Source organism: Cnephaeus nilssonii, assembly GCF_951640355.1.
Source record: "Cnephaeus nilssonii genome assembly, chromosome: 3".
Lineage (NCBI taxonomy): Eukaryota > Metazoa > Chordata > Mammalia > Chiroptera > Vespertilionidae > Cnephaeus > Cnephaeus nilssonii.
Window position 1 is genome coordinate 6,814,665 of NC_137074.1, and position 22,697 is coordinate 6,837,361.

At 55.0% G+C, this 22,697-nt stretch overlaps 1 protein-coding gene across 1 annotated transcript in view; it reads left to right on the top strand.

Annotated features, from left to right (window-relative positions):
• Positions 1–10,690: 10,690 nt before the first annotated feature.
• Positions 10,691–22,697, top strand: part of UMODL1 (uromodulin like 1) — a gene marked incomplete at its 5' end in the record, with an annotated part of 54,295 nt that continues 42,288 nt past the window's right edge. The window contains 4 exon segments of the mRNA XM_079767256.1: positions 10,691–10,766; positions 14,260–14,502; positions 18,835–18,996; positions 21,267–21,388. Coding sequence (XP_079623382.1) covers positions 10,691–10,766; positions 14,260–14,502; positions 18,835–18,996; positions 21,267–21,388 — 603 coding nt within the window.

Sequence of the window (22,697 nt, forward strand, 5' to 3'; positions counted from 1 at the left end):
CACGCTGGTCCTGCTGGCCCCCTGCCCTCTTGCATTTTCTGTGGCTCTGACCCCAAAGGCTTTCAGATCTAATGATTTTGGAGACAGTCTGGGGGCGTCTCGGACCCTGGATCAATCTACTCCTGCTGCCCACAGGGAGGCCTCAGCTTGTCCACGGCCGCACAGGGCTGCCTTCACGATGCTCCAGCTCACAGGGCTCTACATGGGCTTTTGCTCTGCTTGAATACTCCCGGTGTCAGGGAGCTCATTAGCACACCAGGCACCATTACTGCGCAGCTGGAATTAGGAGAAACCTCTTTCTTATCGAGCAGAAGCGACCTGGGGATAACCTCCAGTCACCGCTCCTTATTCTAATTTTCAGCCTTCTACCGCATTAATATGTGCTTCTTCCCAATGACAGACCTTCGGACACTTGCCCTCAGCATCATGCCTGCCTTTGGTCTTCTCCAAGAGGGCTCTTCTCGGATACGGCGCCAGACCTGCTCTGCCCGTGCCCTGCCCCCTCCCAGGTGCACCCACGGCCCATCAATACTTTCACCTCCGGCACAGATGCCAGCTAATTAGTGGTAGGGCCTACAGACGCAGGGAAATCTGCATTTCAGCTGGTGTTAGCCAGGACGGAGTGGGCAAGCGGGGTGGAGTGGGTGTCCAGGGCAGAGTGGGGGACGGCGTGATAAGCAGCAGAAGTTGGGCCTGACCTTGCTGTGCCCTCACCCTGCATCACGGCTGCCTGTGGGCAGATCTGGCTCCTGGGTATGGAATACATGGTGGAAGCAAGGGTTTGTGAGCCTGGACAGGCAAGAAGCTGCCAGAGAGGGGGGACCCTCAAGAAAGGGGGGAGTGAGCCTGTAGCACAGTCCTGCCTGGGGTGCTCTGGAGACATCCTGGGCAGCCCAGGGGCACAGGGAGAGCAATCCTGAACGAGCAGGAAGTCCCATCCCCGGAAACTTCCTGTGTGTGGGGAACGCGGGGGAGGGGGTGGTGGTGGTAGGGGGTGAGAGGGCAGATGCAGCATAGAGAGGGCCTGGTTTCCCTAATCGGTGGGGTTTCAGGTTGCAAGTGGGAGGGTCTCATGCGGGCTCCTGGCTGCAGAGATAAGGCACCAGGGCAAAGTCTCAGATGTCCTCTGCTGGAACTCCAAACACTGAGGCAGCAAAACATCTGCCGGTCCAAGGCCAGAGCTGGACTCACTAACGGAAGGCTGGGGGTGGGGGAGGCAGCGTGAGGAATAGAGGGAAAGAGTAAGAATGTGGCCCTCAACTCCAGGCCACGCCCTTCCCTCTGGAATTCCTGCCAGCCTCCCTTCCTCATGCCTCCCTCCCTCCCTCCCTCCTTCCCTGCCTCCTTCCTTCCCTCCCTCCTTCCCTCCCTCCCTCCCTCCCTCCCTCCCTCCCTCTCTTCCCTCTCTTCCCTTACCCTCCCCCTCTTCCCTTTCCCTCTCCACTCCCTCCCTTTTCTCCTTCCAATCTTCTAAGAAAGGGTATTTCTAAGAGGATCAATTGGAGGACAACAAGCCATTTTATTTCTAGTTTATAAACGTCGAGAAAGGAGAATTTGAAATGACTGCATCTCTGGGTTTCGCTCTGGAAGGTCCTGGAGGGTGTGGCCGAAGCCCTGGGGTCACAGGTTGAAGTGGAGGTCCTGTGTGGTTGTGTCCCTGGTGTAAGCCCCTTCGGGCTGTGGCCCAGCCAGATCTGGCCCGGGCTGGTCCGTGCCCCCCCCCCGCCCCCCCCTCGCCAGGCTGCCTTTCTCCGGGCACCTTCTGATCAGGGGCTGTTCTGTTGGGCTCACGGGCCAGGGAGGAAGAGAGAGCTCAGCGTGGAAGTGGACTCAAGCTTGCTTTCAGTACGTTTCTGGCCAGCGCAACACTTTCCTCACCTAATTTGCTCAAAATAGTTTGGGAAATCTTGAGGCAAATTATTTAAAAATCTCATGCCAAATTTAGCATCCAGAGGCACCGTCTTCTCTGTGAGCAAACGGATCTCAGCAGGAGGTCATTTCCTTCTCTGTGGTCTGCCTCGGAGCGAGCATTAAACCAGCATCCGTGTTCAGGTGTCTTCAGAGGAAGGACACGCAAACACTTGGGCAAGGACACCCGCCTGAGTCCCTTGTGATTCTTGCGGTCCTTTCCATGTGTGACAGTGTCCTGTGGCTGCTGCTCACAAATCACCACAACATATGTGGCTAAGAAATGTATCTTCTTGCAGTTCTGGAGGCCAGAAGTCTGAAATCAAGGTGTGGGCAGGGCCTCGCTCCCTCCTAACGCTCCAGGGGACGGTCCTTCCTGCCTCCTCCAGCTCCTGGTGGTGCCATCATCCTTGGCTTGTGGCCGCATCACTCCAGGGTCTGGCTCCTCTCTGTGTCTTCTGCCTCCTAAGGATTCAGGGCTCAGCATGACCCAGGATTAGCTCCTTATTATTCTCGAGCCTCCCCTTAATCACATCTGCAAAGGACCTACTTCCAAACGCAGTCACAATCTGAATTTACGGGTGGACATGAATGTTAGGGAGACACTCTCCAGCCGACTACAACTGCTGTTCTTGCTTGCATCGCTTCCTTCTCAGGGTGCCCTGACTGGTTCGTTTTCTCTCCAAACGCCCTGGGGACACTCACAGGAAGCAGTGGCCCCAGGTGTTGAGGATATGGTTTCTCCCTAACTCGTTCAGCAGATCCCTGAAACGGAGCTGGAAACACTGCGTCGTCTTTTTCCTTCTGGGATGGAAAACTGTTCTCCGTGGCTCCACCGGCCAGGGAGACATTCCAAGCATTGTGCTGCGCTGCTGTCACGGGTTTGAATGCCCAGGCCCAGTTCTCCAGGGGGTCCTTTTGCTTGCCAGAAAGAGCCCCCCTGTGTGCCCACCCTGTGCCAGGGCTCTTTCAACGCTGGGAATGGGAGGGGAGACCGTCTGCACATCTGGAAAATCAGGTGACGAAGGGGGAAGGCCTGCTTCCCAGACATCCTCCGTCCTGTGGGGCGACGCGCATTCTTTCCTTGGTCAGCGATCTGGAAAATGTTCTGATTTAGAGAGGACTGCTGCTCCTATAAGAATTTTAAATGTATTTCAATATTAAATGTAAATATACTCCCAGGACCAAGGGCACCCATCCCTGGGCATCCATTTCTTCTTATCTGGGATGACTTCCTATCACTCTTGGATTCCCTCACCAGGAAGTCACTGGGGAAAGCTGCCGAAAACTAACGTTCCCCATTTGTGAGCTCCGTGGGAAAGGGGGTGCAACCAGCCGCGCCTGCAACACCAGAATGAAGGTTTTCCTGGAGGCTCCTGTCTATTCTGGGAAGTGGCTGTGGTTCTGTTAGGCTGGCTACTTACCAGAAAATAAGGTGTCCTCGGGCAAAGGGTGGGGGAGGCCGCAGTGCAGTCCTCTCTTCTGCGTGTTAGTCTTGGTGATCCCCTACCGTGCATAGGGGCTGACCCCAGGCCATTCAGTCCACAAGCACTTATTGAGCACCTACTGTATGCCAGACACTGGTCTGGGTATCAGCAGAGGTAACTTAGCTACGATTCCTTCTGTTGTTGCCCAACGTCTCTCAGGGAAGAGGAGCCCTTTGCTCGCATGGATATCCTATATAATAAAGAGGTAATATGCAAATTGACCATCATGCCCTCACAAGATGGCTGGCAGGGGGTTAGTGAGGGACAACCAAACAACTGAACAGCAGGCTGTGTGGGGCAACCAGGCCAGTGGCGGGGCGGGGGGGCTGTGAGGGGTGACCAAGCTAACGGGGGGGGGGGGGGCAGTTGGGGGTGACCAGGGCAGCAGCGGGGGGGGGGGGGAGGGGGACAGTTAGGGGCGACCAGGCTGGCAGGGAGGGGGCAGTTGAGGGCGACCTGGCCAGCAGCGGGGGGCTGTTAGGGGCAACCAGGCCAGCAGGGGGGGCATTTAGGGGTGATCAGGCCGGCATGCAGAGGCAGTGAGGGGCGATCAGGCTGGTGGGGGGGCAGTTAGGGGCAATCAGGCAGGCAAGCAGGTGAGTGATTAGGAGCTAGTGGTCCAGGATTGTGAGAGGGATGTCCGACTGCCCTCAAGGGGTCCCCTATTGGAGAGGGTGCAGGCTGGGCTGAGCTCCTACCCCCCCACCCCCGTCATGCACGAATTTCGTGCAGTGGGCCTCTAGTAAAAGATAAAGGGCCAAAACTACCAGAGGGCAGAGAGATGGGGTTGGGTGAGGGCAGGAAGGCACAGGGGTAAATCCGTGTTTGAGCCGGTGCTTACTGGACCATATTTAATTCCCTGTTGGTCCCACCCTGACCAGATGGCCCTCTTGTCCTTCTTAAGCATTAGCTCCTCAGGCCAGGCCCAATTGAAATATCTGACCTTGGCCTCTGACTCCAGCCAGCGTGGACCCTGGACCCAGCTCCTCACTCAGCTCTGCCTCTGTGTTGTGGTTGTGATCTGTTCAGGGGCTCACCTGGTGCACAATGGCCATCAGCATGACCCTTCCAGGGCCAGGAGTTTCTGAGCCAGGGCCAGCCCTGCCACCTCTGGTAGACCTCCCTGAAGCTGGCCAACCGACCCCGACCCTGGTTCCCGTCTGTGCCATTCATATGCTCATGATCCACGCTGTCCTGTCTGCCATACTGTCACCTGCATGGCTGGCTACTGCTGGACACCCTTGGAAGGCCTGACCTGACCCAGGTTGCTGAGTGTCCCCTCCCTGTACCACTGGTGGGGACAGTTCCCCCAGCCCTGGCCAGCTCTCATCTGGGCCCAGTATGGGTCTCCCACTAGGCCAGGCCTTCACAGCCTGCCTGTCTGTCCCCAGATGACCAGTGACAAGGGCTCTGTTTGGCCAGCAGTTCCCATGCATGGACAGTGACTGCAATTGACATTGCACAGCCCTTCCTTGTACACAGGTCATCTGGTGGTCACTCTTGTACTTGACCTTCATAAGGAGAAAGCAAGGACACTGAACTTGATGAAGCACCAGTTGTGAGCAAGCAAGTCCATAGGGCCCCCCCTGAGCAAGTGCGTTGTTCCCTGTTTGCAGGTGAGGAGGACACAGCCCAGTGCCCTCCGGAGCTGCTCAGAGAGGGAACGGTGATGTCAAGGTGGAGTGGGAACCTGAGGACCATGGACGGTTCTTTCTCCTCCTCCTCCCAGCACCAGTGGGTCCCTCCCGCCCTGTCTCCTGCTCCCTGGAGCGGAGTGCCTGTTCACTCTCACTGAAGCCACCCACTCGTGAAGAGCACCTTGCTGGGAAGCTGTGATCGCAGGCACAGAGGCTGGATGGGGCGCGGGTGGGAGCCCCACCTGCGTCTGGCAGGTTCACCCCGTGCCAGCTTCTCCTCGTCACAGTGCTTAGATAAGGCATTCCAGCCTTAACAGCCCTCATTATCTGACCCAAATACCTCCTGCTGCAACTGAAGTCGACCCTGCGGACCCGGCCCTGAGTGACACGGAGGCCCCATCGCACACCCTGAGCGGTCAGGTAGGGGAGGTGCCCGGGGCCCACTTCACTGGCCCTCTGCCTCGATGCCCACTTCAAGAGAGACTCAGCTCTCAGATGCCCCACTCTCCTGAGCTGGAGCTGGAAGGATGGCGTGATGGACAGGGCGGGCCTCACCTTGCTCACTTGAGCTTCAGGGTCCCTGCCCTCCACCAGTTTCAGATACAACCAAGCTGTTGGCCCTGGAGCCTTCGTAGGCTGTGCCCTCTCCCTTCAGGTCCCAGCTTTTGTCCATGGACCCTGCTGTCATGATGTGATCAGCTGTGAAATTAGGTTTAATGTCAGCCTCCTCATTGCTCTGTCAGAGATTCCCAGGGCTGCTATCACGAAGTGCCACAAACTGGGTGGCTTACCACAACAGAAATCTGTTCTCCTACAGTGCAGAGGCCAGAAGTCTGAGATCCCGGCCTGGGCAGGGCCACTCTCCTGGTGGGGGCCGGAACTCCGTGGCATCCTTGGCCAGCAGCTGTTATCACCCAATCTGCCGCACTGTTCCATGGCCTTCTCTCTGTGTGACTGCATCCAAACTCCCCTCACATAAGGACCCGAGTCGTATTGGATTCAGGGCCAGGATAACCTCGCCTTAACTAAGTGACATCTGCAAGGCACCCGCTCACGAAGGCACCTGGCCCTTTAAGGCACGTGTGGATGTCCGGGGAAATGGATGAATGAGCAGGCAGAGAGCTGACCCTGCCACCAGGTTGGAAATGAAAAGCCCGGGCATCCAAGAAAAGTCGGGTTTGTGCTGATGATTTTTCTCTTTTCCTCTACCTTCGTGTATGTTTTGATTCTTCTTTCTCAAATGTGAATCCTCTCAACTTCACCGCCCCTCCTCCGTTCTCACTTCCTGTTTCCTGCCTCTCATCTGAGCTGTTTCAGAACTTGAAACCATCAGGGCCGCATAAGAAGCAATGGCGGGACTTTCTCCTGCGCCCTGACGCCACACAGGTCCCGAGCAGCTTCCTGTGTCATCCTGGGGCTGCCGGGCACGGACCCGTGAAAAGCGCTGCCAGGGTGAGCCCCGGGGGCGTCATGCAGACCTGCCTCGATCCTCAGAGGCCAGGCAGCCTTTCTCATGCCCTGTTTTATTTCCACTTGTCTGCAGGGCAAACTCCTACGCAGGCACCTTGCAAGGCCAGCTCTGGCTTTGACCTTGGGAGCTTTCTCCTTCACCCAAGAGGCTCTGAGCTCATCTCTGACTGTGTCTCAGAAAACCAGCAAGACTAATAGTGCTACCTACGCACTGCCACCAACGTCCTCGCTAGCTCCTCCCAGTACAGTGCCTTAGTCAGCTGGGGCCACCATAACAAAATGCCACAGACTGTGTGACTTAGACGCAGAAAGTTGTTCATAGCTCTGGAGGATGGAAGTCCAAGATCGAGGTGCCAGTACCGTCAGTTTCTGGTGAGGATTCTTCTTACCTTTCATATGGCCACCTTCTTACTGAGTCCTCACATGGAAGAGAGAGTGAGAGAGTGAGAGCGAATGAGAGAGAGAGAGTGAACGAGAAAGAGTGAGTGAGAGAGAGTGAATGAGAAAGAGGGCTCTGGTGTCTCCTCTTATAAGAGCACTAGAGGCCCGGTGCACAACATTCGTGCACTGGGGGGGGGGGGAGGTTCCCTCAGCCTGGCCTGCGCCCTCTCATAGTCTGGGACTCCTCAGGGGATGTCCAACTTTTAAGCCGGCAGTCAGACATCCCCCGAGGGGTCCTTAGCGCTGCTGCAGAGGCGGGAGAGGCTCCTACCACTGCCGCTGCACTCGCCAGCTGTGAGCCCAGCTTCTGGCTGAGCGGCGCTCCCCCTGTGGGAGCGCACTGACCACCAGCGGGCAGCTCCTGTGTTGAGCGTCTGCCCCCTGGTGGTTAGTGCACATCGTAGCGACGGCTCGTTCCACCGTTCGGTCTATTTGCATATTAGGGTTTTATTATACAGGATGGATCCTATCAGACCAGGGCCCCACCCTTATGACCTCATTTTACCTTAATAACGTCCTTACCCCTAATGTAACCGCACTCGGGGTTAGGGCTTCAATGCACACATTTTGGGAGGACACAAACTTTCAGCCCATAGCGCACACACTATGTAGTGGAGACTGTTGAACCTCTGTTCATAGGACCATAGAACTCAGAGCCTGAGGTGAGAAAGCCCCCCTCCCTCCACAGGTGGAGAAAGCAGGCAGAGCTCAGCTCAGGTACCAACACTGAAAGCAGAGAACACGGTTCATGTGCATAGAGACACTGGTTCCAGGGACAAGGAGCATGCTCATCCCATGTGCTTGTGCATGTGTGTGAGCATGCTGGGTGTGTGCCTCTGCATGTACGCACACACATGTGAGTGTGTGAGTGTGAGTATGCATGTGTATGAGCTTCAGGGTTCCTGGATCCTTTGTAGGCTGTGCAATATGCATGAGTATGGACATGTGTGAATGTGCCTGTATTATGTATACATATGAGAGTGTGAGTGCTAGTGTGTATGTGTGCATGCATGAGTGTGAGTGTGCATATATGTGTCCTTTAATCCAGCATCGCACCAAGGAGGCTGCACCTAGAGTGAACTGGGATCTTTGCTGGATGAACCTGTGGCTGAGCACACCCTGGAGGTGATAGATGTAACGTACTGGAAGGACATCCCTCCAGTTTACAGTGCATGGTTATTTCCTCTTCAGAGTGTTTACATGAAAAAGGCAGATGTGGAAAATCCCTACAGTCATCATGCAGAAAAATATGCCTCCATAATAACTGGAGAAAGACACCCCATTGTAGATGAAATTAACACACACACACACACACATACACACACATACGCACATTCTTCTTGTGCCTGTATGAGAGAGAGGTTGAGGGAGGACCAAACTAGAGACAGACTGTCAATTTTGAGGGTTTTATTACATTATATGAGTTTCAATATAAAGAGAAAATATGTGTGATGACATTTAATGGAGAATTTCAAATTAGAATGAAGTGCCCCTCTGGTAAAATGTCTTGGCTTTGCTACCCTCTCTTGGAGGCTGTGGCTGGATGTTCTGTTGGGTGGCACTGTGACCAGCCAGGGAGTGGAGTGGAGTGGAGCATGAAGGACTCGGCCTTTGAGGCCGAATCTCCCACTCACTGGCTGTGTGGCCTCTCTGACCCTCCGTTTCTTCTTCTGTGAGATGGGGATAAGGGACCTACTTCGTAGGGTCATCCTGAACATGAGAGAAAATGGTGCACAGCGCCAATTTCAAGTTTTAAAATGTATCATTACTCTTGATTTCAACTTCATATTTTATAGAAATGGCCATACATTATAGGAGCCAAAAGTTCTAAGAGATGGTATAATAGAATGTCATCATAGAGAATCCTCTCACATTTTTTAATATTGAGATTTCCCTAAATTACAATATATTTTGTATTTTGTACAAAATATATTGTAGTTGAATATTATATATCTCTTGAATATTATATTACTAGAGGCCCGATGCACGAATATTCATTAAAGAATAGGCCTTCCTTCCCCTGGCTGCCGGCACCCAGGACCCGGGCCTTCACTCTGGCCGCCACCTTCCGCCTTCGCTCAGGTCCAGAGCCGCCTTCCACCTTCGCTCTGGCCCGGAGCCGCCGTCCGCCTTTGCGCACTGCCAAGAGGCCCGGAGCGGCTGGGGCGGGGCAGAACGCCTGCATCGTCGCCATGGCAACGATGCAAGCGGCCCGGCCCGGCCGCCACCATCTTTGTCGCGTCAATTTGCATATTCCCTCCTTATTGGCTGTGGGCACCACCATCTTTGTCGTGAAGTGATGGTCAATTTGCATGTTCCATCTTTATTAGATAGGATAGCTTTACAATGTATTCTTTTCTTATTGAGACCTTTTTAAACCTCCATTCCAGCACTGTGAGGGTCGATGAGTCGATCCTGCTCTCCCGGTTCTCTGTAAAGGGTGCCGTCTCCCAGGAGACTGGTGCTGAGCCCCTTAACTGCGTGATTATTTCTAGCTCCCTTTTTTGGTGTTCTTATCCTAGCATGTGTCATTTAGCCGTTAACCATGCAAGCGCAGCAGCCAGTCATCTCAGAGGTTAATCTACGGAGAACAGGAGACATAGCAACGCAGCAACGGTGATGCGGGCGCCAGGCTAGAGGCTCCCTTCTGGAAGCACTGTTCAGTGTTTCGCACACAGGGGACTTAGACTTCTGCACCTTCAGCCACGATGGGGCTCTGTTGCCCTAATTGGAAGTTTTCTCAGCAGAATTAATGAGATCTTCACCTAATGTTCAAAATCGTGCCTCGGTTTTCAATACCAAGCACTGAAAAACAACCCACCGGGGGAATGAGACAGCACCCACCAGACAGTGTTTCGCAGGCGATTTAAATCTGTTTCACATACAAGATCATGGCTACTGACATAAAACGGAGATCAGCCATCACTCTGTCGCCCTCACCATGGTTCCTTTTATTCCTGTGGCCCTTTCGGGACCGTGCCCACTGGTATATATCACACAGAGTCGTGGTCTTTATGGGGACAGGCTGTATGAGCTGCCGCGTTGACTTGGCACTGTGAAGGTTTGTTTTCCTGCTGCTAAAAGCCTTCAGCTGAGCCTGTCATTGTGTGTGGGATGTCACGTCAGATGCTCTGGGGGTAATTTACCCTCCCGTTCTCCTGCGATGCTCACTTTCCCCTGTTAAATCCTGACAGGTAATGCGCATCTCCGGGACCACAGCGTCCTGGCCCAGGCGGGTCCTCCGGAGCCATCACTGGGTTAAGGGGAGGGACATTTTCAGGGCTTTTGATCTGTAGTGTCCACTTGGGGGAAGGATGCTTTTCTGAATCTGATGGACCACTTTGATTTGACGCTGTTGTCTCCTGCCAGTTTGCAGTGATAAGCTTCAGAGAATACTTTGTACTTGACGGAGGGAGTCAGATTCGGGTCTGAAATGTGTTTTCTGCGTAACAACGAGATGGGACCCAGCGATGCAGCCTGGCGGGTGGGTACTCGCCTTTCCTCAAAGGTGCCGTCAGCCCGGAGGGAGAACGGGCTGTGACATGCAGGCGCCCCCGGGGACGCGGCCGTGGCAGTGGCAGGTGCTAACGAGAAGGCATAAGGGACTGCTCCCTGGGAGCGCATCCTCTGAAGCCATTGCCACCGCCGGCGGCGCAGGGAACAGAAGGGCCCTCTCTGCAGCCCAGGGCCCAGGCCCCTTTGTGCTTCTGCTCAGGAGAGGCCCAGAGCCGCCACCACTGCCCGGCCATGCTCAGGACCCTGGGGCTGGCCCTGCTGCCTCTGCTCAGCACCGTGGGCTCCGGCCAGGCTAGCGGCTTCACAGGTGAGGGGTCCCGGCACAGCGCAGGTGATGCCGGAGGAGGGGGCTCCCTGGGGGAGGGTCTCCATGAGTACGGGCAGCAGCCCCGCTGAGAGCTGGGCAGGCGGACGCTTCTGCTTTGAGAGGGTAGCACCTGTTCTTCTCACCACACTTTCTTGCAGCCACAGAAGAGGTGGCGTGTGTGCCCCCGAACCCCCTGGGGGCCTGTGATTCAAATGCAGATTCTGAGCCAACGGTCCGGGTGGGACCTGGAACTGTGCATTCCTGCCGGTGGTGCGGGGATGCAGGGCCACAGGCCACCCTGAGAGTGGGTGCAGATGAGGTGTCCAGGCCTTGGATCCTCGACTTACAGAGGAGTCGGAGGCCCAGGGGCTCAGGACCTCGCCCCAGGCCACACAGCCAGCGGAGGGCGGTTTCCACGGGGGACCCTGACAGGGAGCCCTGAAGTGGGCTCTCCGTCCAGCTGCCCCTCACCTTGGGCTCTGCCAGCCCCCCATTTCCTCTGTGGTAAGTGAGGACGGAGGTGGCCCACCGGGGAGCGAGGAGCTGAGTCGGGGCACCTGTCCAAAGCCTTTGCCCGGCACAGGGTCGGCTGCTAAAAAACATTGATTTCTGAAGCCCCAGATTTCAAAGAATTGAAATCAGAAACCTTTAAATCATTGTCCTCCTGCGATCTGTCTCATTCAGTTGGGAACTCAACCAGGTCCATTCTGTTCCTATAATCACGTCAGTTTTGTTCCAGTTTGAGGTTTTTGACCCGTAAGCAGGATTTTGGTTGAGTTGTGATGGTTCTTACTCGATTTCCCCTTTGGAGGGGGTGATGCGTGAACCACGCAGCTCAGCCCAGAAGGAGCGGGACTGTCGCGGAGCTAGAGGAGACCTGGGAGTGTTGCGTGGCCCCTCGTGGTACCTGTGAGGACACGGGGACAGAAGCGCAGCGATGCTCAGAGTCCCACATCTTCTTGGTCTTAGGCGCTGGTACTGCCTTTGCAGGCACCCATTCAGTTGATCTTACAACCCAGGGCACAGCTAGAACTTTACAAATGACAAGACCGGGGCACTGGGGGGTGGGGGGGGGGGGGAGAGGGGCATGAAACGGGCTCCGAACCACACAGCTGGTGACTGTGGAGCTGCTGTGCATTCGGTTCTTGACCCCAGGGCCCAGGCTCCGGAGTGTGACGAGGTCCCGCCTCTGAGCCCAGAGCCCAGGACCCCTGACTCCCACGCTGATGGCCCTCGAAGGGATTTGTTGAATGGCAGGATCTGCTAAGGGGAGTCTACTCTGGGCTCTGCCGAGCAGCCGGGCTCAGAGAGGCCTCCGGGAGAATGTAAACAACAGAACCACAAACAAGTCGCTCCCAAGTGCAGTTTCACAGGAGAGGTGTGCATGTGGCATGTGTGCCAATGACCAGCTGGGACCTTGCCATGATCAGCTGGGGACCAGTGACTCTCTGGAGATAGGGACGAGGTGCCAACCACTAATGAAGGCTGACATCTCGTCTCGGGTGAAGAAGAGAAAAACAGGATCTAGGTCCACCTTGTAGGAATTCCTTGTGTCTTGTCTTGTTAGTCGATCACTTCCACGGCGGCCATTGTCCCTAGCCCCTCATCCAAGTCACCTCTAAGCTCTGGGCTAAGTGACCTTGGTCCCAGTGGCTGATTTCTCCTGCCCCACCCACCCACCAAGGGGCCTCCCATTCCTTCCCAAAGCTTACGGTCGCCCACCCTTTTGGTGGAGACGGGCAGCAGGTGTCTCTACCCCCAGAGGCCCTGCCACCCCCAAAGGTGACAAGGAGGCAGCCAGTGGCTCCCGTGGCTGTGGGGTGGGCTCGCTGTGGGGTGGGGTAATGCAGCACTGCATTCACCCCAGAGTAAGGCTGCGGGCTCTCCCACCAGCCCGGGCTGAGGGCCGGCTCAGTCCATTTCTTCCTGGGGATCACTAGCCCCCTGCGTCTCGCCGTCTGCGCACTTGGGCGCTGTTGTGAGGCAGACTATTCAGGGGTGCTGCCTGTTGCTGGGGATGAAGAGGATTTATGCCGCCATCCCTGAGTTCCTCTCCAGAAACCCTGAGGGTTGTACACTATCAAATTGAGCGCCTACCCATTGGCTGCACCGTCTCATAGAGCTTGGAGCTCAGAGGTTGAGAATCTGAAAGTGTGAAGTATATTCAGACCTTGCATTCGTCCTGCACTGAGAGCCCCATGCTGGCTGCGTGAGCTCCCCGGGGCCGCGGCCTGAGCTCCCTGGGGCTGCCTGGACGAAGTACCGCAGGCTGGGAACTGACACAGCGGAGACTGACTCCCTCACAGTTCTAGAGGCCAGAAGTCCAAGATCAAGGACTCAGCAGAACTGGTTCCTCCTGTCGGCTGTGAGAGAGACCCTGCCCCACCCTCTCCCCAGCTCCTGCTGGTTGCTGGCCCTCTTGGGGTTCCTTGGCCTGTAGAGTATCACCTCGATCTCTGCCTTTATCTTCATGTGGCCTTCTCCCTGTGCCCACTCCTGTCTCTGTGTCCAAATTTCTCCTGTCCTGTTGGATGGGGGCCACCCTACTACAATATAACCTCATCTTAACCATATCTGCAAAACCCCTATTCATAAATAAGGTCACATCCTCAAGTACTGGGAGTGAGGACTTCAGCATATGAATTTTGGGTGGGTACGGGACTCAGCTCAGCTCATAACAGTCCCTGCTACATGAGACTGAAGCTCCCAGGGCAGAGGGGACGCCCCAAGGCCGCAGTGTCCATGACAAAGACGCACGGGACTGGAGGTAGTAGTGGTACCACAGGGTCAGAGCCTTGAGTGATCATGCTGATGAAGGGGCCATGGGCACAGAACCCAGTGTCATCCTACAGCGGGCACTATGCCCTCATCTCTCGATGACGACAGTAACAGTCGGACTGACCTTGACCATCGATGATTCCTCACGTGTCTTGGAGATTTCTGTTTATTTGTCTTCCATCTCATTCCTTAAAAGGGTCCGATTGCTCTCTGAGCCTGGTGCGTAGAACGCCTTCAGTATACAGTTATTGTGGGAATTGTTACTGATGCACTTGTCTCGTGACAAACTGTGGCTCATGGAGATTGAGACGTGCACACAATTCTCCTGGCTGCAGAATCACAGAGCATGAAGCTGAAAACGGGGCCTGAGCCCCAGAAGTCTGACTCCTCCGTGTCTCCCTCCTGTGTACCTCCAGAAGTCTGACTCCTCCGTGTCTCCCTCCTGGGGCTGGGCACAGCGTGGCTCGGCCTTGTGGCTGCTCCGTGTTCTGTAGAGGAGGGTCTCTGAGTGGGCAGGTCTCTGTTCACGCTTTATCCCTTTGAGTTTCCGCTGCTGTCCTGACTTCTCAGTGGGCTGGTGGGCAGATTCCGAGGGTACAGGAATGCAGGGATCTTGTTTCACTCGCTTCTGCAGAAGCGAGCTAACCCCTCACATCGATTTGACTCTGGTGTTTGTTCTTTCTTTGGCTCCTGCATCCTCCCTGCTCCCTCACAGACAAAGGCCTGTCCTTGCTGAGCTACCAGCTGTGCAACTACAGCGTGACCCAAAATGTCCAGAAAGTGGAGGCCGTCCGGATGTCCCATGTGACCTACGCCCCCTGCGGCGGGTGGATCCCGTGGAGGCGGTGCCCCAAGACCATTTACAAGACCCGGTACCTGGCCGTGGACGTCCCTGAGTCCAGGAACGTGACCGACTGCTGCCAGGGCTACGAGCAGCTGGGCCTCTACTGCGTCCTGCGTGAGTCCAGGGCGGTGGGTGGGCTGTGGGCCACTCCCCCACTTCCTTCTCCCTGGGAGTCCTGACGAGTCTTGGGATCGTTACTGTTCACATCCACTAGCCCTGAACTTACTAGATCTTTCTGAAACGCTGGTTCCTAACCTGGAGCATCAGGATCATGTGGAGGGCTTGTCCAAGCACACAGCACTGGCCCACCCTCGGCTTCAGATCCAGCGGGTCGGGGTGAAGTACAAGGTCCCAGGTGGTGCTGATGCTGCTGGCCCAGGGTTCCGGTTTGAGAACCTTTGCTCAGGAGCCGTGGCTCCCAGACCTCACTGCACACCGAAGGCACCTGGGCAGCTTTAAAAACACAGATGCCAGGTCCTGCCCTTGGAAATTGTGATGGGCTTGGCCTGAGGCATAGCTTGGGCGTTGGGATGTTTTTAAAGCTCCCCAAGCTACTAACCCATAGCTGAATTTGAGAACCAATGTTGCAGTCTCTTTTGTTGCGGTCACCTTTTCTTCTTAAAAGTGGTAGTGGCTCCTTTTTTAAAATCTAAAATCCCAACCTGAACTCCAATATATGAAAGAGATGGGAGGGGTCCCCTCAGGACCCCGTAACTGCTCAGAGGCCCCACGTCCTCTTACTTGCTCAGTGTGTGGTTTGGAAGATTCTTGGGGCGGTTACCATGGTGACGGGTGGGAGTGTGATGGGCCAGTGTCTGAAGCCAGGTGGGCTGTGCTGTGTTGGGGTTCAGGGCTCAGCCTCTCAGTGGAAAGGGAACTTTCCAGAAGACCTCTTCCAGGGGAAAGGGTGCATATGTATGTGTGTGTGTGTGGGTAGTGGCGATTGTTACATCTGAGTCAATACCAGATCTCAGTTGAGTTTCTGAGCAGTCAGAGGTACCTCTGTCCCCATCCCGTCATGGAGGGGAAGTGGGAAGGGTGTGACTTCAGCGAGTGCCAACGGGGTCACCCTGAGTTGTGAGGGCTACCATCTCCAGGGTGCAGAAAGCACCACTCAGGCGGGTCCGAGAGGGGATCCCACTTGACCCATACCTGGGCCCGAGGCTAAGGCGTGGCCATCACACACCAGGGGCGACAGGATGTAGCCTTGTGTCCTGTAGACCTGCAGAAGGCTGCGTGGGCTTGGCACGCTGAGTCATGTTGAGCCTCCCGGCTCAGGTCCCCTAAACAACTCAGCAACCAAGGCCTTAAAACGGGAAGAGCATTGAGGACACGTATGGCATTTCTTTCAGTCTAAGTTTAAATTTTATTTTTAAATTCAGCATTAGGAATGCAGTGATGACTCATACATCACTTTATTGAAATGTATCTTTTTACTATAATTACAAATATGAGAGCCATGCAGAAACTCTGGGAACAAGGATGAATCTCCCAGGGACAGAGATGCCACTTTCCACGGACCTGCTCAGAGGGCCAGGCACAAGGGAATGTCCTGACGGCTCAGGGCTATGTCTTCAAATGACACCATTGCACCATTGTCACAAACACTGCCATCACCAATAAAAACCAGATAGGGCCGGCTGACCTCAGGGCGATGGCTTGGAGCCAGTTGTATATTCCTTGCTCCCTCTCCTCTCTCCATGTCTTCGCACATGCGCGAAGGGGTGGCCAGCTGAGCAGCTTGCCCATGCCCTGGAAGCACCTCTCTTCCTGGGGGGCGGGGGTCCCATTGTTTGTGGAGACCTCGGGGCCCAGGGAACCTTGGTATGGAGCATCAGAATCCAGGGAAAGAAGGCAGGTGTGCCCTGTTCCATTTGTCTTCAGCTGTGAAGGCCACACAGGTCAAAAACTGCTGGCTGTGGTCGGGGCTAGTGAGGTCTCGGGTCCAGTGGCCTGGAGGAGGGTCCAGGATTGGCTGAGCCACACAAGCCCCACCCACCAAAGGCTGACCTTTCTGTAAGGGCTGCTGCCCTGCTGAGCTGAACAAGTCCCAAAAGAGAGGAGGCAGGGAGGGCGGTGCTCTTTCCCCACCACCTGCCTCTCATCTTTCTTCCCCTCAACAAACCAGCCACCAGAAAATGACTCTCATGGGACATCAACCCCACTTTTAAAGTGTCAGCACCTTTAATTAGGAGCTCACCAGGTGGCTGGAGGGCCGGAACGTTCTCGTTAGAGAGTCCCATGGGCAGGGCTGCTCTGGGGAGTTACAGTAGGGGTGTGGCTAGAATAAGGAGAGTGGGGATATGGGGGTGGGGGGGAGGACAAGCTGAGCACTTCAGGGCCAGCTCATTGGCAGCTGGAACTGCCCGTGGTGGAAGCATTTACACCACGGGCATTGGCAACACAACCTCCTCCACGCTGGCACAGCTCCTTCTTCAGGGCCTGTTTGATTAGAGCTCATTCAGAGCAGCCCAGCAACAGGCTGGCTCTTTGGAAACTGGAGAGATTCAGTCTCTGTGAGGGACTCCCCCGACCCACTGGGTGCTTTGCACAGGTTGGGGCAGAGGCCAAACCCTGGCTGTGGTAGCTATGGGGACAGCCTGGACATCTGGGGAGGACAGGTGGGCCTCCAGGTCCCCCGGGGCATGGGGAGACTTGTGTCTTGGCAACCCAGTGCTCTCAGCCCACAGGCCTCATCCCCAGGCAGCAGGGAGACTCAGACAAGCTTCCTCCTTTCCCCTCCCACTCGACAACCGAGTCACTAAAACGGGAAGAGCGTTATGAGAACACAGTGGCATGCCTTTCAGGCTAAATGGCTTTCAATTTCTAAAAACCCAGCCTTTGGAAGGCAATGATAACTCATACATTATTTTTAAAAAATGTATCTTTGTGCTGTCGTTACACAAAAGGATGCACACGCCATGCGGAAAGTCTGGGGCACAGGCGAGAACACAGGGACATCACCGACACGCCGCCCTGCTCCTCAAAGCAGAGCCACTGCGAGCGTTCTCTTCTCTCTCCGTGCAGGGCAGGCATTTTACAAAAGCGGGGGGCGGGGACGGGGGGGAATCACCCTGTCTGAGATGTCTCTGTAACACGCTTTTACCATTTGGCAATGTATTTGGGCCCCGTTTCATGTCAATAAATATTGTCCTGCAGCATGATTCAACGGCCACATGGCATTACCTCACAGGGATGTATCAGCATGTAGCAATCTCCCACATTTCACATCTAGTTGCTTCCAAGTTTTCATTATTGTCCAGAACGCTGCCACGAGCGTCCAATGGTGCCAACACCGCTACACACCCTGGGGGTGGCGCTAACTGAGCATCTCAGCCGGCGCTAGCCAACTGCAGTGGCACCCTGGTTTCCCCTCAGCCTCCCTTCACCACGGGCCCATCATCGTGGCAGAAGGACCCCACTGCACCCAGAGACTACCCCAAACTCCCCGTCCCCCAGGTGGAGACCAGGGCCCCTTGGGGGAAGGAGTTCGCCTGGGAAGGAGGCGGGAGCGGGAACGATGTTCCAGAAGGATCACGTTTCTGAGCCCAGGAGGCCTCAGTGCTGCCGCTCAGACAGAAACCCCTGTGGGCCGTCCCCCAGCACCGTGACTCGCCGTGGGTTGCCAGGCGCGGAGCAGTCCTGTTTCATTGTCCGCAATGAGATAGTGGAAAGAGGAGTGGATTTCTGACTTTCTACCAAGTTGGAACTGTTGACTGTTCTCTTGGGCTGTCAGCGAGCCCCAGCCCTGTGGGGAGGGAGGCAGGGAGTCCCCACAGCGATCAGCTCAAGGTGAACGTGAACTGGAAAACATGTCTGTTGTGACTGACAGCCATGCTTGGCTGCTGATTTTTCTTGGTGGCCTGTACTTCCTTTTCATTCAGTAAACCTGTTCGTGAAGAATAGTTTAGGTTGACGGACAAGTTGCAAAGGTGGCAGAGTTCCCCAGACCCTTCAGCAGGGTCCCCGTGTGTTTCTTGTGTCACCATCGGATACATGTCCCCACGAAGCAACCCACGTTGGTGCATAGTTGTTCATTCAACTGAACACTTTATTTGGATTTCCCTTTCTTCCCTCCTAATGTCATTTTTCTGTCCCAGGAGCCACCTCACATTTAGTCTCAGGTCTCCCTAACTGTAAGGCGCTGGCTTTTAGGATAGGGAGAAAGCAATCCTTGGCTTCTGGCCCCACAGGGACCCTGGAACTTCTGTCCCAGTGGCTCTCTGGGTGGCACCACTTGCCCATTTTTTACGTCCCCAAAGCCAGTCCCTGTGTGGCGATGTCTCCAGGACTTTAGACATCAGAATGGCGCTGCCCAGGCCTGGCCATCGCCCTTGAGCGGCTGCACGGACGGAACGAGCGTCGGGAGGCACCCGGAGGGGTTGCCTGAGCGGCTCACCCGGTTTTTATTGCTGACATCATTAGCTGCTAATTGCTCTCCCCCAGCCCTGAATCGGTCCGGGGAGTTTGCATCAAGACCCGGCGTCTGCCCGAAGGAGGGGCAGGAAGCATCCACCTCGCCGTGTACCCTGGACGCCGACTGCCCTGGACTTCAGAAATGCTGTTCCTTTTCGTGGGGCCACCGCTGTGTGGCCCCTGCACCCCAAGGTAGGACTGAGACCTGCAGCAAAGCAGGTGCCCAGTGAGGCAGCCGCCCATGGGATGGGGCCTGGTCCTGATCTGGTGAAGGTTGGGGTGTGATTTCCAGGAACCTCAGCCAAGGTCACGATATCACGGGGAGTCCACAGCTGTGTGTGGGCCCATCCCACTCCCACTCAGTGCAAATTCTCTGCAATGTCTCTGACCACTGACGCCTCAGGGGGTGGGGAGGGCTCACAGGCCTTCCTGGCAGAGCAGTGACCCAAGTTTCCCCAGTTGCCTGGGGCGCCCTGGAGTCCCGTGGCAGGTGGCACTTATTGGAAGCCGACCTGTCTGGTAGCTGCTCCTGAAACGCCACAGGGGCCCGAAATCCTGCTCATAGCACCTGCCTGGCAGGCCCGTGGCCCAGCCCTCAGGGCATGCCTATCTGGTCTGGAAGGCTCTGGTCTTGACCTTGGAGAATGGGTTGGTCAAGGTTCAGAGCTAAGAATAAACATATCATATTCATTGCCCTGGCTGGGTGGTTCAGTTGGTTGGAATGTTGTCCTATCACCAAAAGGTTGCAGGTTTGATTCCATAACCTAAGTATGTGCTGGGCAAGGCACATACCTAGGTTATGGGTTTGATCCCCAGTTGGGGTGCATGTGGGAGGTAGCTGATTGATGTTTCTTTCTCATATTGATGTTTCTCTCTCTCTCTCTCTCAAAATCAATAAAAAAAATACATATCTTCTGGTGAGGATTAAAAAAGAAAATATCATATACATTATATATATGATATTTTCTTTATATGTTACTAGATGATATATATGAAATATATGATATTTTCATTATATTTTACTAGAAGCCCGATGCATGAAGATTCATGCTAGAATGGGCTTTCCTTTCCCTGGCTGCCGGCACCGCCTTTCCACTCGGGCCCCGCCTTCCCACGCTGCCCAGAGGCCCTGAGAGACTGGGGTGGGACAGAACACCTGCATTGTCGCCATGGCGATGATGCAAGCATCCCGCCCCCATCACTCGGGCACCTGTGTATGCAAATTAACCACCATTTTTGTTGGGTTAATTTGCACATCACTCCTGATTGGCTGGTGGCGTAGCGGAGGTACGGTCAATTTACATGTTTGTCTATTTTTTTAAAATATATTTTATTGATTTTTACAGAGAGGAAGGGAGAGGGAGAGAGAGTTGGAAACATCGATGAGAGAGAAACACCGATCAGCTGCCTCCTGCACACCCCCTACTGGGGATGTGCCCTCAACCAAGGTACATGCCCTTGACGGGAATCGAACTTGGGACCTTTCAGTCTGCAGGCCAACGCTCTATCCACTGGGCCAAACCAGTCAGGGCTGTTTGTCTATTATTAGGTAAGATAATATAGTCTAGTATTAGTATAGTATAAATAATGTAAAGTATTATATATCACATATATTAATTATGCTATTTTACTATACACTCACGTGCGGCTGCTGCACTCCATGGTGGGTGAGGGGCGGGCAAGCCTGCAGTGCAAACCAGATGTTGGGGAGGGGTGCAAACCAGATGTTGGGGAGTGCAAACCAGATGTTGGGGAGGGTTCCACGAGTGAATTTAGAATGCCTGACTCTGAAGCACATGTAAATTCCTAGTTTAAAAACAAAGTTTCAAAGAGGTGTGATTTATGTGCAACCAAGTGCACACACAAAAGTGTGCAGTTTGAAGTTTGACACACACGGTGTTTAAGCCGTACACCATCATGGGGTAGAACACGGAAGCCCTAATACTATATATTCAGGCCTGGTGCATGAATTCGTGCATGGGTGGGGGTCCGGCCAGCCTGGCCAGGGGGAGGGGACATGGGCGGTTGGCCCGCCTGCCTGCTGGTCGAACTCCTGGTCGAGGGGACAATTTGCATATTAGCCTTTTATTATATAGGATATACACTGAGTGGCCAGATTATTATGCGTTCAGAGATCATAATAATCTGGCCACTCAGTGTATACACAGTCTACATATCGTATAAAATATATATTACACACGTTATTGTCTAGTATACATTATCTCCAAAAATGTAGTATGTAGTATATACAAGATTACAAATATTACAATGTAAGAGAAGGGTGGGACAGGAGGTGGGGGCGGTGTCCCATGCCGGCCATGCGGCAGTCCCCCATGCAGGAGGGTGAATGCAGACGGACCAGCTCCTGCCGTCCAGGCCTCCCCTCCCCCTTCTCAGCCCAGGGCCTCTGGTGGCCACACCTGGTCCCGGGCCTGTAGCTCATCAGCCTGTGCCCCCTGCAGCTCCAGAGGGGACTTGGGTGCATTCCTGGTACAACGTGACCGTCCTGGTGAAAATGGACTTCAGGGAACTCCAGCAGGTGGACGCCAGGCTCCTGGATCACATGCGGCTGCTGCACTCCATGGTGGGTGAGGGGCGGGCGAGGGGCAGGCCGCCCTGCTGGCGCCAGTGCAAACCAGGGGTTGGGGAGGGGTTCCACGAGTGAACTTAGAACGCCCGACTCTGAAGCAGATGCAGATTCCTAGTTTAAAAACAAAGTTTCAAAGAGGTGCGATTTGTGTGCAACGAAGTGCACACACAAAAGTGTGCAGTTTGAAGTCTGACACACACGGTGTTTAAGCCGTACACCATCATGGGGTAGAACACGGAACCCCTAATCTTCTAACAGGCTGTTGCTTAAACCAAAGGGTGCCCAGTGTAGATGGCCTGGGCCCCAGAGCTGGGCCCTCACTGGCCTCCCCCTCGATCCCCAGCGCGCTGGGAAGGGCTGGATGGGGACCTTTACCCGACACGATCGCTGTTCGGGGCTGGATGGCTCTCTGTGGCGGGGGCTGCCTGTCATCATGGGATTGCACAGCATGCCTGGCCTCTTTGCACAAGCACCCAGACGCATGCCTAGCTGGGACAGCCACACATGTCTCTGAACAAGGCCACATGTCCGCTGAGGGGCGACTGTTCCTGCTGCAGACACGGCTCACCCTTGCTGACACTGCAGAGCCTTCCAGCCAGGACGACTTTACCCGGCGGTGGCCGGGGCGTTGCCATCCTCACGGATGGAGGTCTCTCCAGGGTGTGGTCTGCACTCAGGGCCACGTGGGCCCGTGTCCCCTGGCGTGAGCCCAGGCTCACCAGGTCCCACACTTTGCTTAATGCTCTGGCGTTGCCTCTTGAAATGCTTCACACTTTTTGAGTAAGGCCCCCAGTTTTGCTTCTGCACTGGGCCCCACACACTCCGTGGTTGGTTTTGCTGGACTTTCAGATCCCACAGATGTGTCCCATGGGTGACGGGGAGGGGGTAGACCCGGACTTGGATCCCTTCCCCGCAGAACAGATGGCACACACACTCCCTTTGCTCTGGGCTGTCCAGTAAAGCGACTTGAGAGGCATTTCGAGAGGGGCGGGCGAGCCCTGGATGCTTCTTACCTGCCCGAGCTGGAGGAGAAGGTGGCCCAGCTAAATAGCCAGTGAGAGCATGGCTCAGGAGCTAGACTGCCTGGGTTCAAATCCCAGTGCTGCCACTCATCAGCTGTGTGGCCTTGGGCAAGTTACTTAACCTCTCTGTGCCTTAGATACCACTTGCTTTAACTAGAAATAGTCGTAGTCCTGTCGGAGACAGTGGCTGTGCGGTTTAAACAGTGCATGGAAGGAGCTTAAAGAGATATCAGGCTGGAGCAGAAAGGATTCAGATGAAGTGAGAAAAGGGGCCACGAAAG